This window comes from Rosa chinensis, chromosome 6 (genome assembly GCF_002994745.2).
Source record: "Rosa chinensis cultivar Old Blush chromosome 6, RchiOBHm-V2, whole genome shotgun sequence".
Classification (NCBI taxonomy): Eukaryota; Viridiplantae; Streptophyta; class Magnoliopsida; order Rosales; family Rosaceae; genus Rosa; species Rosa chinensis.
Genome location: NC_037093.1, coordinates 47,101,409 through 47,115,892, shown reverse-complemented (window position 1 = coordinate 47,115,892; position 14,484 = coordinate 47,101,409). Strand labels below are relative to the sequence as shown.

Below are 14,484 nucleotides of genomic sequence, written 5' to 3'. Positions count from 1 at the left end.
GGTGGTAGCCGCACAAGATTGGCTTTTGAGTGTCATCAGTAGATGATTTAGAAGGGAGATCGATGCCAGCCGCCATGGCTGCGGGCTAGGGTTTAGGTAGAGTCGAGGAGCCATTTTTATTTGTTTTACCAGCTAAAATAATTTAGACTTGAGTGATAGAGTTTTTTTCTCTACATTGCTTTGTCATTTTTTCTAAAGGGTGTGACAAAATGAATAAAATTAAAAATAGGCTTCTATTTAAAGGGATTCTTTAAATTTTGCCTTAGGTCTCATCTTAAATGGGACGGCTCTGCCCGGATAGAGAAAGTGATACTTTTGTACTGCAAGGAGTGGCATCCGAAGTCGACTGGATGGGGGCACAAACGGAATTCAATAAAAAGGCAAAGCTTGATCTCGTTCCTGGGCCAAATGTAACCAGACAAAGCAGATATTTTCTCTCAAATTGGAACGTATGATTTCAAAACCCTGAACTGCGAAACTTTTAGCATTATGATTTCTATCTAATAATTGCACCTCCACCAATAAGGCAAACTAGGCAATAATGCTGGTTCAGTACCGGCACCATCACATCCAATTTCATCTATTTATAAAACAGAGTCCTCTGCTTGCTCTCTCCTTGGTCACTTTGGTATGGTTACAAAGTCAAACAATAACAACATTAATCGCAGCCGATCTCATGTAATAGTATCACTTTCATATCACAACTTCATATCCATACCAAAGCCTTCAACGTTTCATATTCAGATGAGACACATAGATAAACTTCATGCTGTTCAGGTGGGATTTAGGACTTCAAAGCAATTCCTATGAAAACTTAAACAATTGCTTACAGTATAACAGAATGAAACTTCATCGATCAATGTATCCCTCTAGGCTATTTATTTTGGACCTTCACTGAAGATGACCTTGTAGCGTTCATCGATCTGGGTGGCTTTCAGCTCTTGAAGGAAACGGTTGCATCTGCTTTATTTTGGGTGAGACGAACTTCTTGGGGCAGCAGACTGTATGTGGTGTTTAGCTCTTTCAAGTTCTCATCAATTCGATGACTAGCTCAGTTCGCCGTCTATTCCTTTCATCAATTTCTTGAAAGTTCATGGTGCGACAAATATTGACATCTTAAAAGTTAAAACCATGACCAACTTTTTGATATTCCGATCCAATATGTGCCATAAGGTGAGAACCCAGGCTGCAAAGTTGTAACCAATGTACTTACCCTGCGCAGACATTGGTCGTGTGGTGAAAAGTCTGTCATTTGTGGTGAAACATTCCTTGATTGCTTCATGTATAGTTGTTTATCACCAGGGCACGGTTCTTGCCAAGCCATGTGGTAAAGACTGGACCATACTTACTAGCCATTGTTGCTAAGGTTCGGAGCAATGCGTTTTGGCGATCCAGTTGATGGAGGTGAAACATTACTGGTACTGTACCGTGCTGTTCTGGGGACACAATGCCCTTCATTAATTTTGTGACTGAAATCTCAACTTCCATAGATACAAGAACACCAAGACTAGAAATCCTGTAATTGCTAGTAGGTGGGAAAGAAACTCCATGAGCTATGGTGATAATTGCTCAACCTAGGCACCTAGCTAGCTAATTCTTCTTCTTCTTAACTTTCTAGCTAAGTCAATTTGTGGAGTGCTTTCTCTGTGGAAAAGTCAGTTAAATGAAGTTATGGCATGGTTTGTTGATAATTAGATTATTAGAATCATAGACAAGGAAAATGAAAGAAGTTTCTTCGTGGATCCACTAAGAGCTCATATTCAATTAATGTATGGAGATGGATGATCTTATGTTTCTCTGTTAGAAGAATTGGTTGGTTCGAGATTAGTGTGTTGAACTCATTTTGCATGTATTCCTCTGTGTACATGAATGTCGACTAGAAGGCACCGATTTTGGTGAAAGTTTAATCTTCACTGTATACTTTCTACAGAAAAAGTTCTACGTACAGTACATTAATGTAGACGGCAGACCAGCCTCATACAATTGTAGACCAACTTCCAATAGTTGTAAACTGTTAAAATCAGATCCAACTAGTCTATTAATGCATGGAGTTAATCTAAATTTATATTGAACTAGTCTATCTAATTTATTGGTATATTAAATGTACCATAAATGAACCATTTTCTACAAAAATATTAACTAAAGGTTGGCTGGGTTGAACGGAGAAAGTGCGAGTTAAAATCTGTACTCTCTTAATTTTCTAGAGATAGCATGCTAATTTAGAATAATTTCGCAGGTCGTTTAAATTCCTCATATATAACTAGCAAAGTTCAAGCATTTATTTTCATATTTCACAGGATACAAAAGAAAGCACCACAGTTATAATTTTCCATTTACTGTGGATACAATTCAGAAGCCAAACGTGGGGTTAAGAGAACTTCCAGTGGAGTTGCTCTTGGTAAAGTGATCCCCAATCCTTCAGTCATATCCACTGCCTTATCCAATGGAGTTGCCAATTCAAACCCTTGAATCAACCTTGCCAGCGTCAAGTGTATAACCTGAAATGCAAAAGTGATACCTGGGCAAACTCTTCTCCCAGACCCAAAAGGAATGAACTCAAAATGTTGACCTGAAGCGTCTATGCCTGCTTGGCTTGTAAGAAATCTTTCTGGGGAAAACACTTCAGGGTCTGGCCACACACTTGGGTTCCTATGAAGCTTCCACAGATTCACAAACAAACGAGTGCCCTTTGGGATGTGAAAGCCGCCGACTTTGCAGTCCTCCATTGCTTCATGGGGAACTGAGAGTGGAGCTGGTGGGTATAGACGCAATGTTTCTTTGACAATGGCTTGTAGGTAAACCAGGTTTTTTATGTCAGTGTCTTCCACCCATCTGTGCCTGCCAACTGTACGATTTAATTCCTCTTGGGCTAGCTTCAAGGTATCTCTGTTGTTTAATAGTAAAGAGACAGTCCATGTCAAGCTGATTGATACGGATTCTGAACCGGCTAGGATGAGATTCTGCACATGAGAATTGTAACATATATATGCAAATCATGTTAGGCACACTGATTATGTTGTGGATCAGAAGACAATTTCTAAACCAAATAAGTTCATGCCTAAGCCTCTGTTTCCTCTTCCCCATTTGATAATATGTCTTATTGCACCTTAAAAGAAAATCAGGCATACTAAGGATTTTAACAGAATAATGGATTATCTGGTTGTCTTGGTTATTGTGACTTTTAATCCATTGTCGTCCGTCAGAAATATAAGGGTTCGTGTGATTCACCCCTTTTCTTTAAATTCAGATTTCTAATGAAAAGTTTTGGATTAGAAGTAAAGGTATTGAGTACATCTATATGATATGTTGTTAACTCATTTTTCTTTTCTGTCAAGTGCTTCAGATATAGTAGTGGGTCCATATGTATCTATCAATATTCCTGAAAATAGTGTTTTGTTCACTTTGATCCATTAGTAGTCCATGGATTCTATACGAAGGTCTGTTTACAGCTACTCTGCTAGAAGGACTTCTGTTTGGTTCTAGCTATTTGCTTTCTTGGTACCAGAATTTCATGGGATATCATCACTAGGGGCTAGGGACTACACTAAATAATTTCAAAGAACATACCAGTGCTGTTGCCTTGATAATAGTATCTCGGGTATGACCAAGCATAGAACTGTCCTGAATCTCAGATAGTAGGACATTAATGAAGTCCTGCTGCTGGTTGCTTGAGTCACTCTTCTGCTTCTTTGTATGATGTTCTTCAACCCAACTTGTCATCAAAGAGTCTAATTGGCTCCCTATATTCTCCATCGTTTTCAATTGCCCCTTGAAATCCATCCACTTTGGAAACCCAATTACCTCAGTAACAACTGGGTTGCCAGAAACATACATAAAGTCCTTGATAAGCTTCCCAATCCTCTTTTCCTCTTCATCAAGTTCATCACTCTCTTTACCAAAGTACCTCTTCCCAGCAATAACTCTAGTGATCACGTTCAAGGTTAGGTGCTCAGTCCACTCACTGATCACCACCTTGCTTTGACCATCATGTCCTTTGTTTTTCCAAACTGAATACAACCCTTTAACAAAAGCATCAACCTCAGAGACTTGTACATGTTTCAGAGTCTCTAGCCTCCGATTAGAGAGCAACTCAATCACAACCAACTTTCTCATATCACGCCAGTATGTGCCATAAGGTGAGAACCCGAATGCTGCAAAATCGTAACCAAGGTACTTTCCATGTGCAGATAACGGTCTTGTGGCGAAAAGTCTGTCGTTTGTGGTGAAACATTCCTTGACAGCTTCATAGTTGTTGATGACCAGGGTACGGTTCTTGCCGATCCATATGGTAAAGATTGGACCGTACTTGTCAGCCATGGTTGATAAGGTTCGGAACACTGGGTTTCGGCCACCTAGTTGATGGAGGTGACCTATAATTGGCAGGGCACCATAGGGTTCTGGGCACATAAGGCCCTTCATTTTGTGATTCTGAAATCTCACCCTCCATAGACACAACAAAACAAAAACTAGAATTCCTGTAATTGCTAGTAGATGAGAAAGAGAATCCATGAGCTATAGCGATAATGGTGTTTAACAGTTATTAACTTTCAGTTCAACTTGTGGATTCAATTTATGGAGTCGTGGAGTGACAGTTGTCTCGGAGCCACCAAAATAATTATCACCAACTACCGTCCTCTGTTGGACGGGAAAATTGACCGAGCCAACCCACATAGGACAATGAAGATGAAACTGTAACGAAATTGAAATGAATTGAAGATATTTCATTACTAAATAACGTATCCAAATCAAGATACGCACGTATCCACAACGCATCTAAAATTAGATCCGTTGGATACGCATATCTCGACGTATCGCACCCATATCCCATATCGGTACTGGAGACGCACTCATTTTCACGTATCCATACTTTGTAGAGTACAGAGGATATAAGTACAGGAGTGTTAACAATGACACGCAACAACCAACAACCAACAACCTAATATGAAAACCAGATAAAGATATGTTCCATGTTAAGCAAATTGATGTGGTATCTGAACCAGCTGGGATGAGTTTCTACAACATGAAAATTGTAACATGCATATATGCAAATCATTTTAGCTAGGCACACTCATCATGTAGTGGATAAGAAGATGGTCTATTACTTAAAGGCGCAAAAGTTTCTAATTTCATCGATGGACTATTACTATTGTTGGGCGGTATTATTTTTTCTTTTTGTTTGTTTGTAATCTTGGCTCAAAGTTTGTTTGGGTCTTTTGTTTGTTTAATAAAAACAAAATTATTGTAAATATTTGTGGATAATCATGTAAATAGATGTTGAGTAATAGGTGTCTATCCCTATAGATTGGTGATTGATAGGTTGTAATTGTAGGAGTGATTGAATTGTAATTGAACATTACCTTTTTGTGTACACCATATAGTCCTATATAAGTCTAAACTATCTTTCTCTCTCTCTCTCTCTCTCAAATTCTTTTATGTTCGTTTTACAACAAAAATCCCTATATTACAAAAAAAAAAAAAAAAACTAAATATCTGATTTCATCAATGACACAAAGAAGTCTCTGACCCAACAATTTCTAAGAAATTTTATGAATTTGGTATTAAGCCTTTATTGCACTATGTTAGATTCAATTAGATTGGAGAAAAAAATTAGGGAAAAATGCACAGACAGTGTCTGGACACTCCGAGGACTGTCAAAATGATACCTGAACTTTCAAATGTATCAAAGTGATACCTGGACTTCTAATTTGTTGTCAACGTAGTACCTACGGGGACTTTCCGTCACGGGTCCGTTAGTTCGAGTCACGTGTAACACTCGTGACCCCAAAAAGAGGGCTAAATGACTTATGTGCCCTCCAATTGCTTTATAAGACCAGACCAACATGTTTTCCCCGCGAAAACACTTTGTTGATCATTTTTTCCCTTGATTTATTCCCTCCAGTTCTGACTAATCTACATTGCTTCCTTCCAAAATATGCTGACTTAGTTGACCATCACATGTTTCACATATGCTCAACCAACCAAAATAGTACCATATGAAGTCCTGCAAATCTGGGTTTATAACTCCATCCAATTAAAAAGAAAATTAAAACAAGAAGGGCCAATAACCATAATAGACATTGCTCCATAAACCAACATACTTTGTTCAACAAACAATCCAAAATTTCCAGAAAAGAGAGCAATTTAACAACCCTTTCTCATAAGGCCTACAAACATGTAACAAAAACTTGGGGGCATCGTCACAACTTGCCTCAAAGTGCTGCATATTCCGATTCAGGTTGGGTTTTCTGCTGCGCCTTTCTTGCTGCAGGGTTTTGGCTAGTTTGAGTTGGAGGTTCATGGATGGTTTGTGAACTAGAAGCCCTTGTATTGGCAGCTTGGTTTCCCTCCATGGTCTTCATCTTCTTCCAAGCCTTCCTAGACTTGATGATTTGTTCCTTCAAGGTGCCATTGCCATTTGAACCTTGAACTTTTGGCGCCTCCATATCCAACAATACATAACCATAACCATAACCATAACCAATTAAGACACTTATGCAACCATAAACAACATAACTAGAACAAGCCACCGAACAAACCAACTCATACATATCACAAACTCAAAGCATTAACCATCCCTTAACTTTTACCAAAAACCAAAAATGCACAGATCAAATCAAATCAAAAACAAATATCATGTAACAAACATAGGCTTGCATATTACAATGGAAAAATCAACCAACCTGCTGCCTTTGTCTCTTTTTAGTTTGCTGGGGTGCAATAGAACTCCCTTCCCCCTGAAATGAAAAAAAAAAAAGTTAATGCACTACTACAGAAACCTAAATTGGGGACACATGGGTTTTGGATACAATGACATCATTTTTAAAATGCGTCCTTGTATCATGCTTAGGACGTTCCAGTTTTTTTCCAAAACACGGGGGAGAGCATGGCCACCCACTCAGCTAAACTAAGGCGCCTCTGAGTTTGGTAAGGTCCCAGGTTCGATTCGCGGAAACTCAAACATAGAGAACAATAATATAGAAGTATATATATGAGTCTCCCAAATCACGGCACTTTGCAGCAAAATTGAAAGAGAAAACCCTAAATTTTCACTTTCCCGGGTTCTCCAAAATTTCCCTCTCTAAGTTTCAATTTCCCACCATGGAATCTCGCCAAATTCACTTTAGAATTCACCCCGTTCATTTACTCAAACTGAGGTATCAGAGCATAAGAAAAAAAGAAGAAAAAAGAAACCGAGTTTTATCAATGTGCTCTGATGCTTAATCACCCATCGAGCATCACTGACTTCGATCTATAGCTTTTCTTCCTTGCATAGTCTTCTTTTGCTGTTGTTAAGTGCTCAGGCTGTCTCTGGTTCCAGTATGCTCATAGAGTTCTCTACTCTGAAAGGTACCATCATGCCCATCTCCTTTAGGTTTTGGGAAGGACTGAAAGATGACGTCAGTGAAGTTGGGACAGGGATGGCAGCATTCCCATTTCCTTTTCTCACGCCTCGGCCCGAAAAGAGGCGTGGTACTCTTGATTGGAATTCAAATCACAAGGATAAGGATAAGGAAGTTAATGTGCAAATTGTGCTCAGATGCAGGTCATTTTTTTTCTCTCTTGATTTTACAGTTGATGGTTTGAGTATGGATTTTTACGGTTTGATAATGACTTGAAATCTCTATGAATATGTATGGGTGTTTATTTGTTGGGTTGGATTCATATTTGATTGCTATTGGTAATCTGGAATTGGGTTATAGTTATAGCCAGCTGCTTTGTGATTGGTAACTGGAAATATTTGTGGGGTTGCTAATTGATTTTCAACTTGCTGTGTTCTTAATGAAGTAGGGAGGAACTTGCAGTTCATTGTCACCAATTAGATTATAGTGTGTGATACTTGATATGGTTTTTGACGTATGGACCATGGAAATGTTTGTTTGTTCTGCTCATAGAGGCACTATTTACTCTTGTTGCTCTGTTTTGTTTTGCAGAGTCTATCATATGAAGTGTTTTCTTCTTCCTCACCAGCTCATCCAGAATTCATATTTCTGCAAGAACCAAGTATTGTTCTCTCTATTCCTTGATGTACATTTGTATTATTTTCGAGTATTTTGTTATAGTAATTTTTAACTAGTTTTATTGTGCAACTATCAAGTAACTACTATCTGTGAGTTTAAGAATGGGGCATTTTATATTACACCCAAATTTGATTACACCTATTAGATTAAACCCATCTATAATTTTTTTTAATATATACCCAAATCTATTGATTAAGTTGATTACATAAATAAATTCTCATTAAGTGACATAGAAAATAAAATATGTTTTTGTCAAAAATTTCTTAATATGCTACAAGCTCTAAACAAATACACTTGATGAACTAGATTATTGATTGAAGCTCTGGTAATCAATACCTAGATGGAGGTTTATATCTGATTTTTTCTATATAAAAGGTATGTTATATTTTTCATATAAACACTTGAATGGAAAGCAAACATAGGTTAATAACATATTATACAATTGTTCTATTTGTAAGGTATGTACTAAAAAGGTACCTGATCATTAGAATACTTTTTTTTTTTCTAGATAATTTGATTTCAGGTATGTATCTAACATATAAGAGGCTTAGTTTTTGGTTTATACATTCGATTACAGCCTAAATGTTAATGGGTTTCGTATAACATCTTTGTATTAGAATTTATCATTATTTTCTGTATCATACCTCTTTGTTAGGTTTTCTATTATATTATACCTATGATTGTATAAACAAAAATGTTACACCTATGATTGTGGTATATATCATTGTGTGTCAATTTCTATTAAGCTTGAATGTTTCTATTATTTAAGCCCTACCTACATATACATATTTAGTAGGTACATTAGACATGTATTATTTGAGAGAATGTAAAAGGGCAAATTAGATATACATGAAAATAAGGAAAAATATTGATTATATATAGGCCTATAGTTTATATGGAAGGTTTTATTTTTATTTTTATGAATCACTCTATATAGAAGGTTTATCAATGTGATTTGGGTGTAAACTAAAAGAAAAGTATGTATGGGTTTTTTCTAATAGAAGGTTGAATTTTTGGGTTTATATCTAATTTTCTCGTTTAAGAATCGATTTTGTTGAGTTGTCACTTATCTTTGTATAACAAATGACTTTATTGAATCACAGGTTTGACATTTTCAAACACTTGTCAGAACTTTTACATGGAAGCAAATTCTGTTGGGATTGGAAAGGTACTTAAGTTCACTGTTGTATAATTTTTCTTTTCTTTTCTAGTTCTGTTTTAGAGTGAGTCTACTCTTCTGCTTATTTAATTTTCATTGAGACCTAAAAAAAAAAGGCTGATAATTGATTTTGTACAGGCTCAGAAAGATACAAGTCCAAATACACTTTCATGGTTCTTCTGCATGCTCAGCAAGAACCCTCTAATTAGGAGAAAGTTGCACAAGAAGTGAGGGATGTCGTTGCTATAAATCATGAAGCTAACATTGATGAATTTGTGGCAGATATAACTGATGCAGCTCTCGAACAAATGCATCATCTTCACGCTACTCTAATTGAGACTTTGAGGCTATATCCTGCAGTTCCTCTGGTACGTACGTATGTATCCTTATAGATCCAATTAAAACTTCCAAAGAGTTCATCAAACAACACTTTCATGGTTCTTCTGCTGGCATGTTTAAATGTTAAAGTTTTTAACAGGTAAAGTAAGGAATGTTTGTATTTTGATTATGGCTTATTGGTTTACTCGACAAGTAAGGAATGTTGCGTGGTTCTGCATGATTTCGATGCTTGTGTGTTTTGATGTGGACACCCATATGTGGTTGCATCTATTAAGTTTTGGATTAAAATGCTGCTATGTTGTATGTTTTGTAATTTAATCGATTAATAGTAGTGTTATATTGCTCACTTGCACTAATGTAAAACTTTTGATATCAGGTTGAGGACTAGCAAAAGAAAGATCAAAAGGCCAATAAAGTACATTAACTACCGGGATTATACACGGTAATTACTTTTTCTTATGTCCTAAGTGTGGGATCATAGAGATTACATTTCGAAATATGACTGCTCTACAAGGGCAAATCACATAGTTCTAGATGGAACTTTGTTTTGCTTCTTTCTTTTGCCTCTGCCAAAAATTCATGATTTGCCTTAAGAAAATCTGTCTTAGTTATTATGGTATTGGTGATATGTGAGCTGAGTTTCAAATAAGTTTATAGCTTAGAAAATGGAATCAATAATACCGTGGTATGGTATTTATGCAATTGAGAACTTTTTATGAAAAGGCTAGAAGGTTTTTGGTGCCATGCCCTCTACTTATTACATTCTAACTTTTGCTTGTGTTTCCAAACAACTGATCTTGGAAGCTCTTTCACTAATAATTTGCTTACTGTCTCCCACTATGTGTGATTCAAATTCATTTATATATATGTGGGAATTTGATTTTGTCAACCCCATAAAGAAAATGCAGTAATATAAGTTCTCTTCTTAGTCGAATTGAGTGGTAAAGCATATATTTCTTCTCTGTTAATTGATATTATGCAATCTTGACAAGATTGGACAACTATCTACAACAATATTGTTGATTTTCTGGTATAGGTCTTGTGATTGAAGACTGAATTTTGCTGCTTTAGTCATATTGTTGATTTTCTGAAACTATTGTAATGTAGGTACTTCTACGCATCAATTTTAGCTTCATGAGTATTAAAAACTAAAAAGACATGCTAAGCAACAGCTTGAGTTTCCTCTTCGTCATCAGTCTATATACATGTTCCACCCTCATGATGCTCCTCTAGGTAACTACTATTAAAACTGTCTTTTGTACAATGATTTGAGTTTTGTAATTGATTTTTTTGGTAACTTTTTCAGTTTTATAGATAAACTACATTTAGGTGGTTCCAGACTTCCAGTGCTATCTGATCATGGAAGTCCTATTGTAGGTGGAGGGTTCCCCTGTACATTACTTAATGAATGCTGTGCTATTTGTTTCCTTTAGATAAAGATCTGTACATTTGTATGTATGTCTATTGTCATCTAGGATTAGATAAGATTAGAATGTATAACTAGGAATTAGTTACTAGAATGTGCTTGTAGTCAAGTATATTGTAACAAGTAATAGATATAATGACGTTTGTTTTGGAATTGTAAAGATTATTTGTATGTAAATGTCTTCTTTTCATTTCAAGGACATTTTTTTTGTGTGTTCTATAATAGATATAAGGACGTTTTTTTGGCGTCCTAATATACATTAGATGACCCTTTTCTCGGATTTAAGGACACTTTTTAAGTGTCCTAATATACATTAGAGGACGCTCTTTTAATGTCCTTAAAAACATTAGAGGACGCTTTTTTAGTGTCCTTAAAGACATTAGATGACATTTTTTTTTAAGATTAGAGGACGTTTTTCTGGCGTCCTTATAAACATTAGAGGACGTTTTTTGAACGTCTTCGTAAGTGACTTACAATGACTCCTTGATAGATGACGTTTTTTTTGCGTGTCATCTAAAGTTTTCGAAGACGTTTTTCGAACGTCCTAAAATGGTTTTTTTGTAGTAGTGATGTTAACTTTCTGAAACACTCTTTGCACACTTAAGACCAAAAACAAATCAAGTACTGTAGTGACTTACTCCTTGTTGTGCAGCAGCTGCTTTTTTGGCCTTTGTGATTGGGCAACCCAACCTGTTATGGCCTTGTTTGAAGCAGACTTGGCATGTCATCTTTGTGTAGGTTCTTGGCATCTTTGATTTATCAATTGGGGCTGGTGGAGGCTGCTTCTTCTCATCAGACTCCTTGGTTCTCTTCATTTTTGGTCTGCCGGCTTGCTTCTTATATGGGGGAGGTGCTATAGGGTAGTCCACTTGGTCCCAATCATCCTCACCAGCAATAGGATGAATAATGGGATTATAGGATTCCATATAAGTACTTGGCATCAAGTAATCATCGCAAAAAAGAGCAAGGTCTGCCTTTTTGCTTCTGATGGCACAAATGGCATGGACACAAGGTATTCCACTTATCTGCCACCTCCTACATGTGCAAATGTGAAGCCTTAGGTCCACTGCATGCTTGCTGCCTTTTTCTCCCCCTCCAGTTATTTGGAACTCAAATTCACCAGAGTGATAAGCTCTATAACAACTGCTCCTTTCTGCCACCTTCTCTAATATCTTCCTAATCCTTGGACCAACCATATCAGTCCATCTTTGAGCTGCCACTCTTCTGTTTGCCATCCTTACCATCATATCCATCCTTATCTTCTCCAACATTGTTATAATAGGCTTGTCCCTAGCTGGCAGGATTGCTGCATTGAATGACTCACAAAGATCGTTCAACAAAAGGTCACACCTTGAATCATCCTTAAAATAAGCCCTACTCCATTGTTCTGGAGACTTATCCTGAAACCAAGTCCATGCCACATCATCCAATCCCTTCATCTCATCCATGTGTTTATTGAACCAAACCCTGGTGCTTGATCTAGCTGCATCCCACACTAGTTGCTTCAGCCCTTCACCCGGATGCTTGGCCTTAAAGTTGTTGTATAGGTGCCGGACACAGTGTCTATGTTCTGCCCCAGGAAATAATTCAGCTATGGCCATCCCCAAACCTTTTTGCTTGTCTGTGATAAATGTGTAAGATGAAGGCCTTTCCATCTTCAGATCCCAAGCCAAGTACTCCAAAAACCATCTCCAAGTGTCTCTGTTTTCAACTTCAGTAATTGCCCAAGCAATGGGGAACATACCATTGTTCCCATCAACACCAACAGCACTATGTAGTTGACCAGGGTGCTGACCTTTAATATGGCAGCCATCTAATCCAATCAAAGGTCTACAACCCTCAATCCACCCTTTCTTGCAAGCTGCCAGGCAGATATAGAGCCTATGAAACCTCTTCACCTCACCTACCATCTCTGTCTTGATCTGAACTGTAGACCCTGGGTTGCTCCTCAGCAACTCCTTCTTGTAACTTGCCAACATATTGTACTGCTGTATGTAATGCCCATCATTCATCCTTTTGGCCTTTGCTCTCCCTCTTGCAATTTTTTGCATGCTTACATCAATATTGAATTTCTTTTGGATATGGTTCTGCATCCCCTTCCTGGACCACTCCTCATCCACCAACAAGTCTTCTTGTACTTCCTTCGCTATTCTGTGGTATTTTAGATGATGACTCTCTGTAAGGCTTGCACACTTATGCTCAGGTTTCAATGTCTTGATGACAAGAGTGCTTGGACCAAGTTCTGTAATATTGCTAGCATACAACCAAAATGGGCAGCCCAACTGACATTTAACCTCAATCTTGTTTCTGCTATTCTTTTGAAACCACAATCCTCTTCTGGTTACCAACCCACACTCTCTAACTGCTTCCTTAAGTACCTCAGAGTTTGCAAAAATATGGCCAACCACAAACTTTGGGTTCTTCAAATCTACCCTTCTATTCCAAGACTTCAACTTAATTCCTCTCCAAGTGGGGAAGGGAAGTGGATTACCTTCTTCATCTTCTTCACTTCCAGAACCATTCAAACTCTCAAGCTCATCTGTCCCTCCACCATCATCACTGCATTCCCCTCTGAAGCCCATTTCTTCAAACTCTTCCACAACTCTCGGATTGGACACATTTTCTTCAAACTGGACATCATCTTCAGAATCAACAGGTCGTAGTCTGAGTCAATGTAAAAATCAGAACCTCTTGAACTTGAGTCACTGTCCTCTTCAAACTCATAGACCTTCTCCCCTTTGCTTCTGGTCTTATACCTTGCCTCCTTTGTTTGTCTCCCCTTCTTTTTGGATGCAGCTCCTCCAGCAACCTGCTTGCCTTTCTTTTCGGATGCAGCTGGTTCAGCAACCTTCTTGCCCTTCTTTTTGGATGCAGTTGGTTCAACAACCTTCTTGGCCTTCTCAGCCTAACTAAACCTCCTATTCTTGCTCCCCTGTTTGCCACCTACTTCTCTTCTTGGTTCAGCTGCTTGTTGAACTGGTTCAGGCCTTGGTTCAGCTGCTTCTTGAACTGGTTCAGGCCTTACTTCAGCTGGTTCTTCAACTGGTTCAGGCCTTGCTTCAGTTGGTTCTTCAACTGCAGGCCTTGCTTCAGCTGCTTGTTCAGTTGGGTGAGCTTCGGCTGCTTGTTCAGTTGGGTGAGCTTCAACTTCAATTGGCCTTTGCTCTGCCTGATCTTGGACCACTTCTGTAGCTTCAACCTCAGTTGGTTCAAATTGAGATGCTTGAGCAGCTTCCACACTTGACTTCTTTGCTAGATCTATTTCTTCAGTTGTCCCTTTAGAAAACTTCAGTTTCTTACCCTCCCACGGCCTCTTCACTACATGTTTCTCCCTAGGGCTCCTAATGAATGTGTTGTAAAATCCACTAAATACCCCGAATACCCCTTCAGACCCTCCTCCTTGCCCATTGTTACAATTCTGCCCCTGCCCCATGTGACTTCCTTCTCCTTGACTAGTAAACAAATCGGGCACCAAGTCACTAAGACCATTAAAGGTACTTTGACTTGCCTGCTGCTCCTCCACCCTGCCATCCACATCACTA

The 14,484-nt window shown here is 38.0% G+C and overlaps 2 protein-coding genes and 1 long non-coding RNA gene across 3 annotated transcripts; 1 reads left to right on the top strand and 2 right to left on the bottom strand.

Annotated features, from left to right (window-relative positions):
* Positions 1-2,218: 2,218 nt before the first annotated feature.
* LOC112174865 (cytochrome P450 CYP82D47) lies at positions 2,219-4,553 on the bottom strand. Its single transcript, XM_024312696.2, has 2 exons — positions 3,568-4,553; positions 2,219-2,960 (listed from the first exon to the last, which is right to left on the bottom strand). The coding sequence occupies exons 1-2, from the start codon at positions 4,507-4,509 to the stop codon at positions 2,334-2,336; spliced, it is 1,569 nt and encodes a 522-aa protein (XP_024168464.1). The 5' UTR covers positions 4,510-4,553; the 3' UTR covers positions 2,219-2,333.
* A 1,641-nt stretch (positions 4,554-6,194) lies between these two features.
* Positions 6,195-13,581, bottom strand: LOC112171442. The gene is made up of 3 exons (XM_024308626.2): positions 11,581-13,581; positions 6,681-6,734; positions 6,195-6,437 (listed from the first exon to the last, which is right to left on the bottom strand). Exons 1-3 carry the CDS (start codon positions 13,522-13,524, stop codon positions 6,210-6,212), a joined length of 2,226 nt encoding a protein of 741 aa, XP_024164394.2. The 5' UTR covers positions 13,525-13,581; the 3' UTR covers positions 6,195-6,209.
* LOC112169521 lies at positions 9,642-11,056 on the top strand. The gene is made up of 4 exons (XR_002924701.2): positions 9,642-9,655; positions 9,893-9,958; positions 10,624-10,749; positions 10,823-11,056. It is a non-coding gene; the product is annotated as an uncharacterized LOC112169521 (long non-coding RNA).
* Positions 13,582-14,484: the final 903 nt, after the last annotated feature.

What these genes read in the sequence shown, in the direction of transcription:
- LOC112174865 (XM_024312696.2), bottom strand. Translation starts at nt 4,509, where the DNA reads ATGGATTCTCTTTCTCATCTACTAGCAATTACAGGAATTCTAGTTTTT. An exon ending in TTATCAAGGCAACAGCACTG is followed by an intron (nt 2,961 to 3,567) that starts GTATGTTCTTTG and finishes TCTCATGTGCAG; the next exon opens with AATCTCATCCTAGCCGGTTC.
- LOC112171442 (XM_024308626.2), bottom strand. Translation starts at nt 13,524, where the DNA reads ATGGGCTTCAGAGGGGAATGCAGTGATGATGGTGGAGGGACAGATGAG. An exon ending in CAGCTGCTGCACAACAAGGA is followed by an intron (nt 6,735 to 11,580) that starts GTAAGTCACTAC and finishes TTTTCATTTCAG; the next exon opens with GGGGAAGGGAGTTCTATTGC. An exon ending in AAAAGAGACAAAGGCAGCAG is followed by an intron (nt 6,438 to 6,680) that starts GTTGGTTGATTT and finishes TTGGATATGGAG; the next exon opens with GCGCCAAAAGTTCAAGGTTC.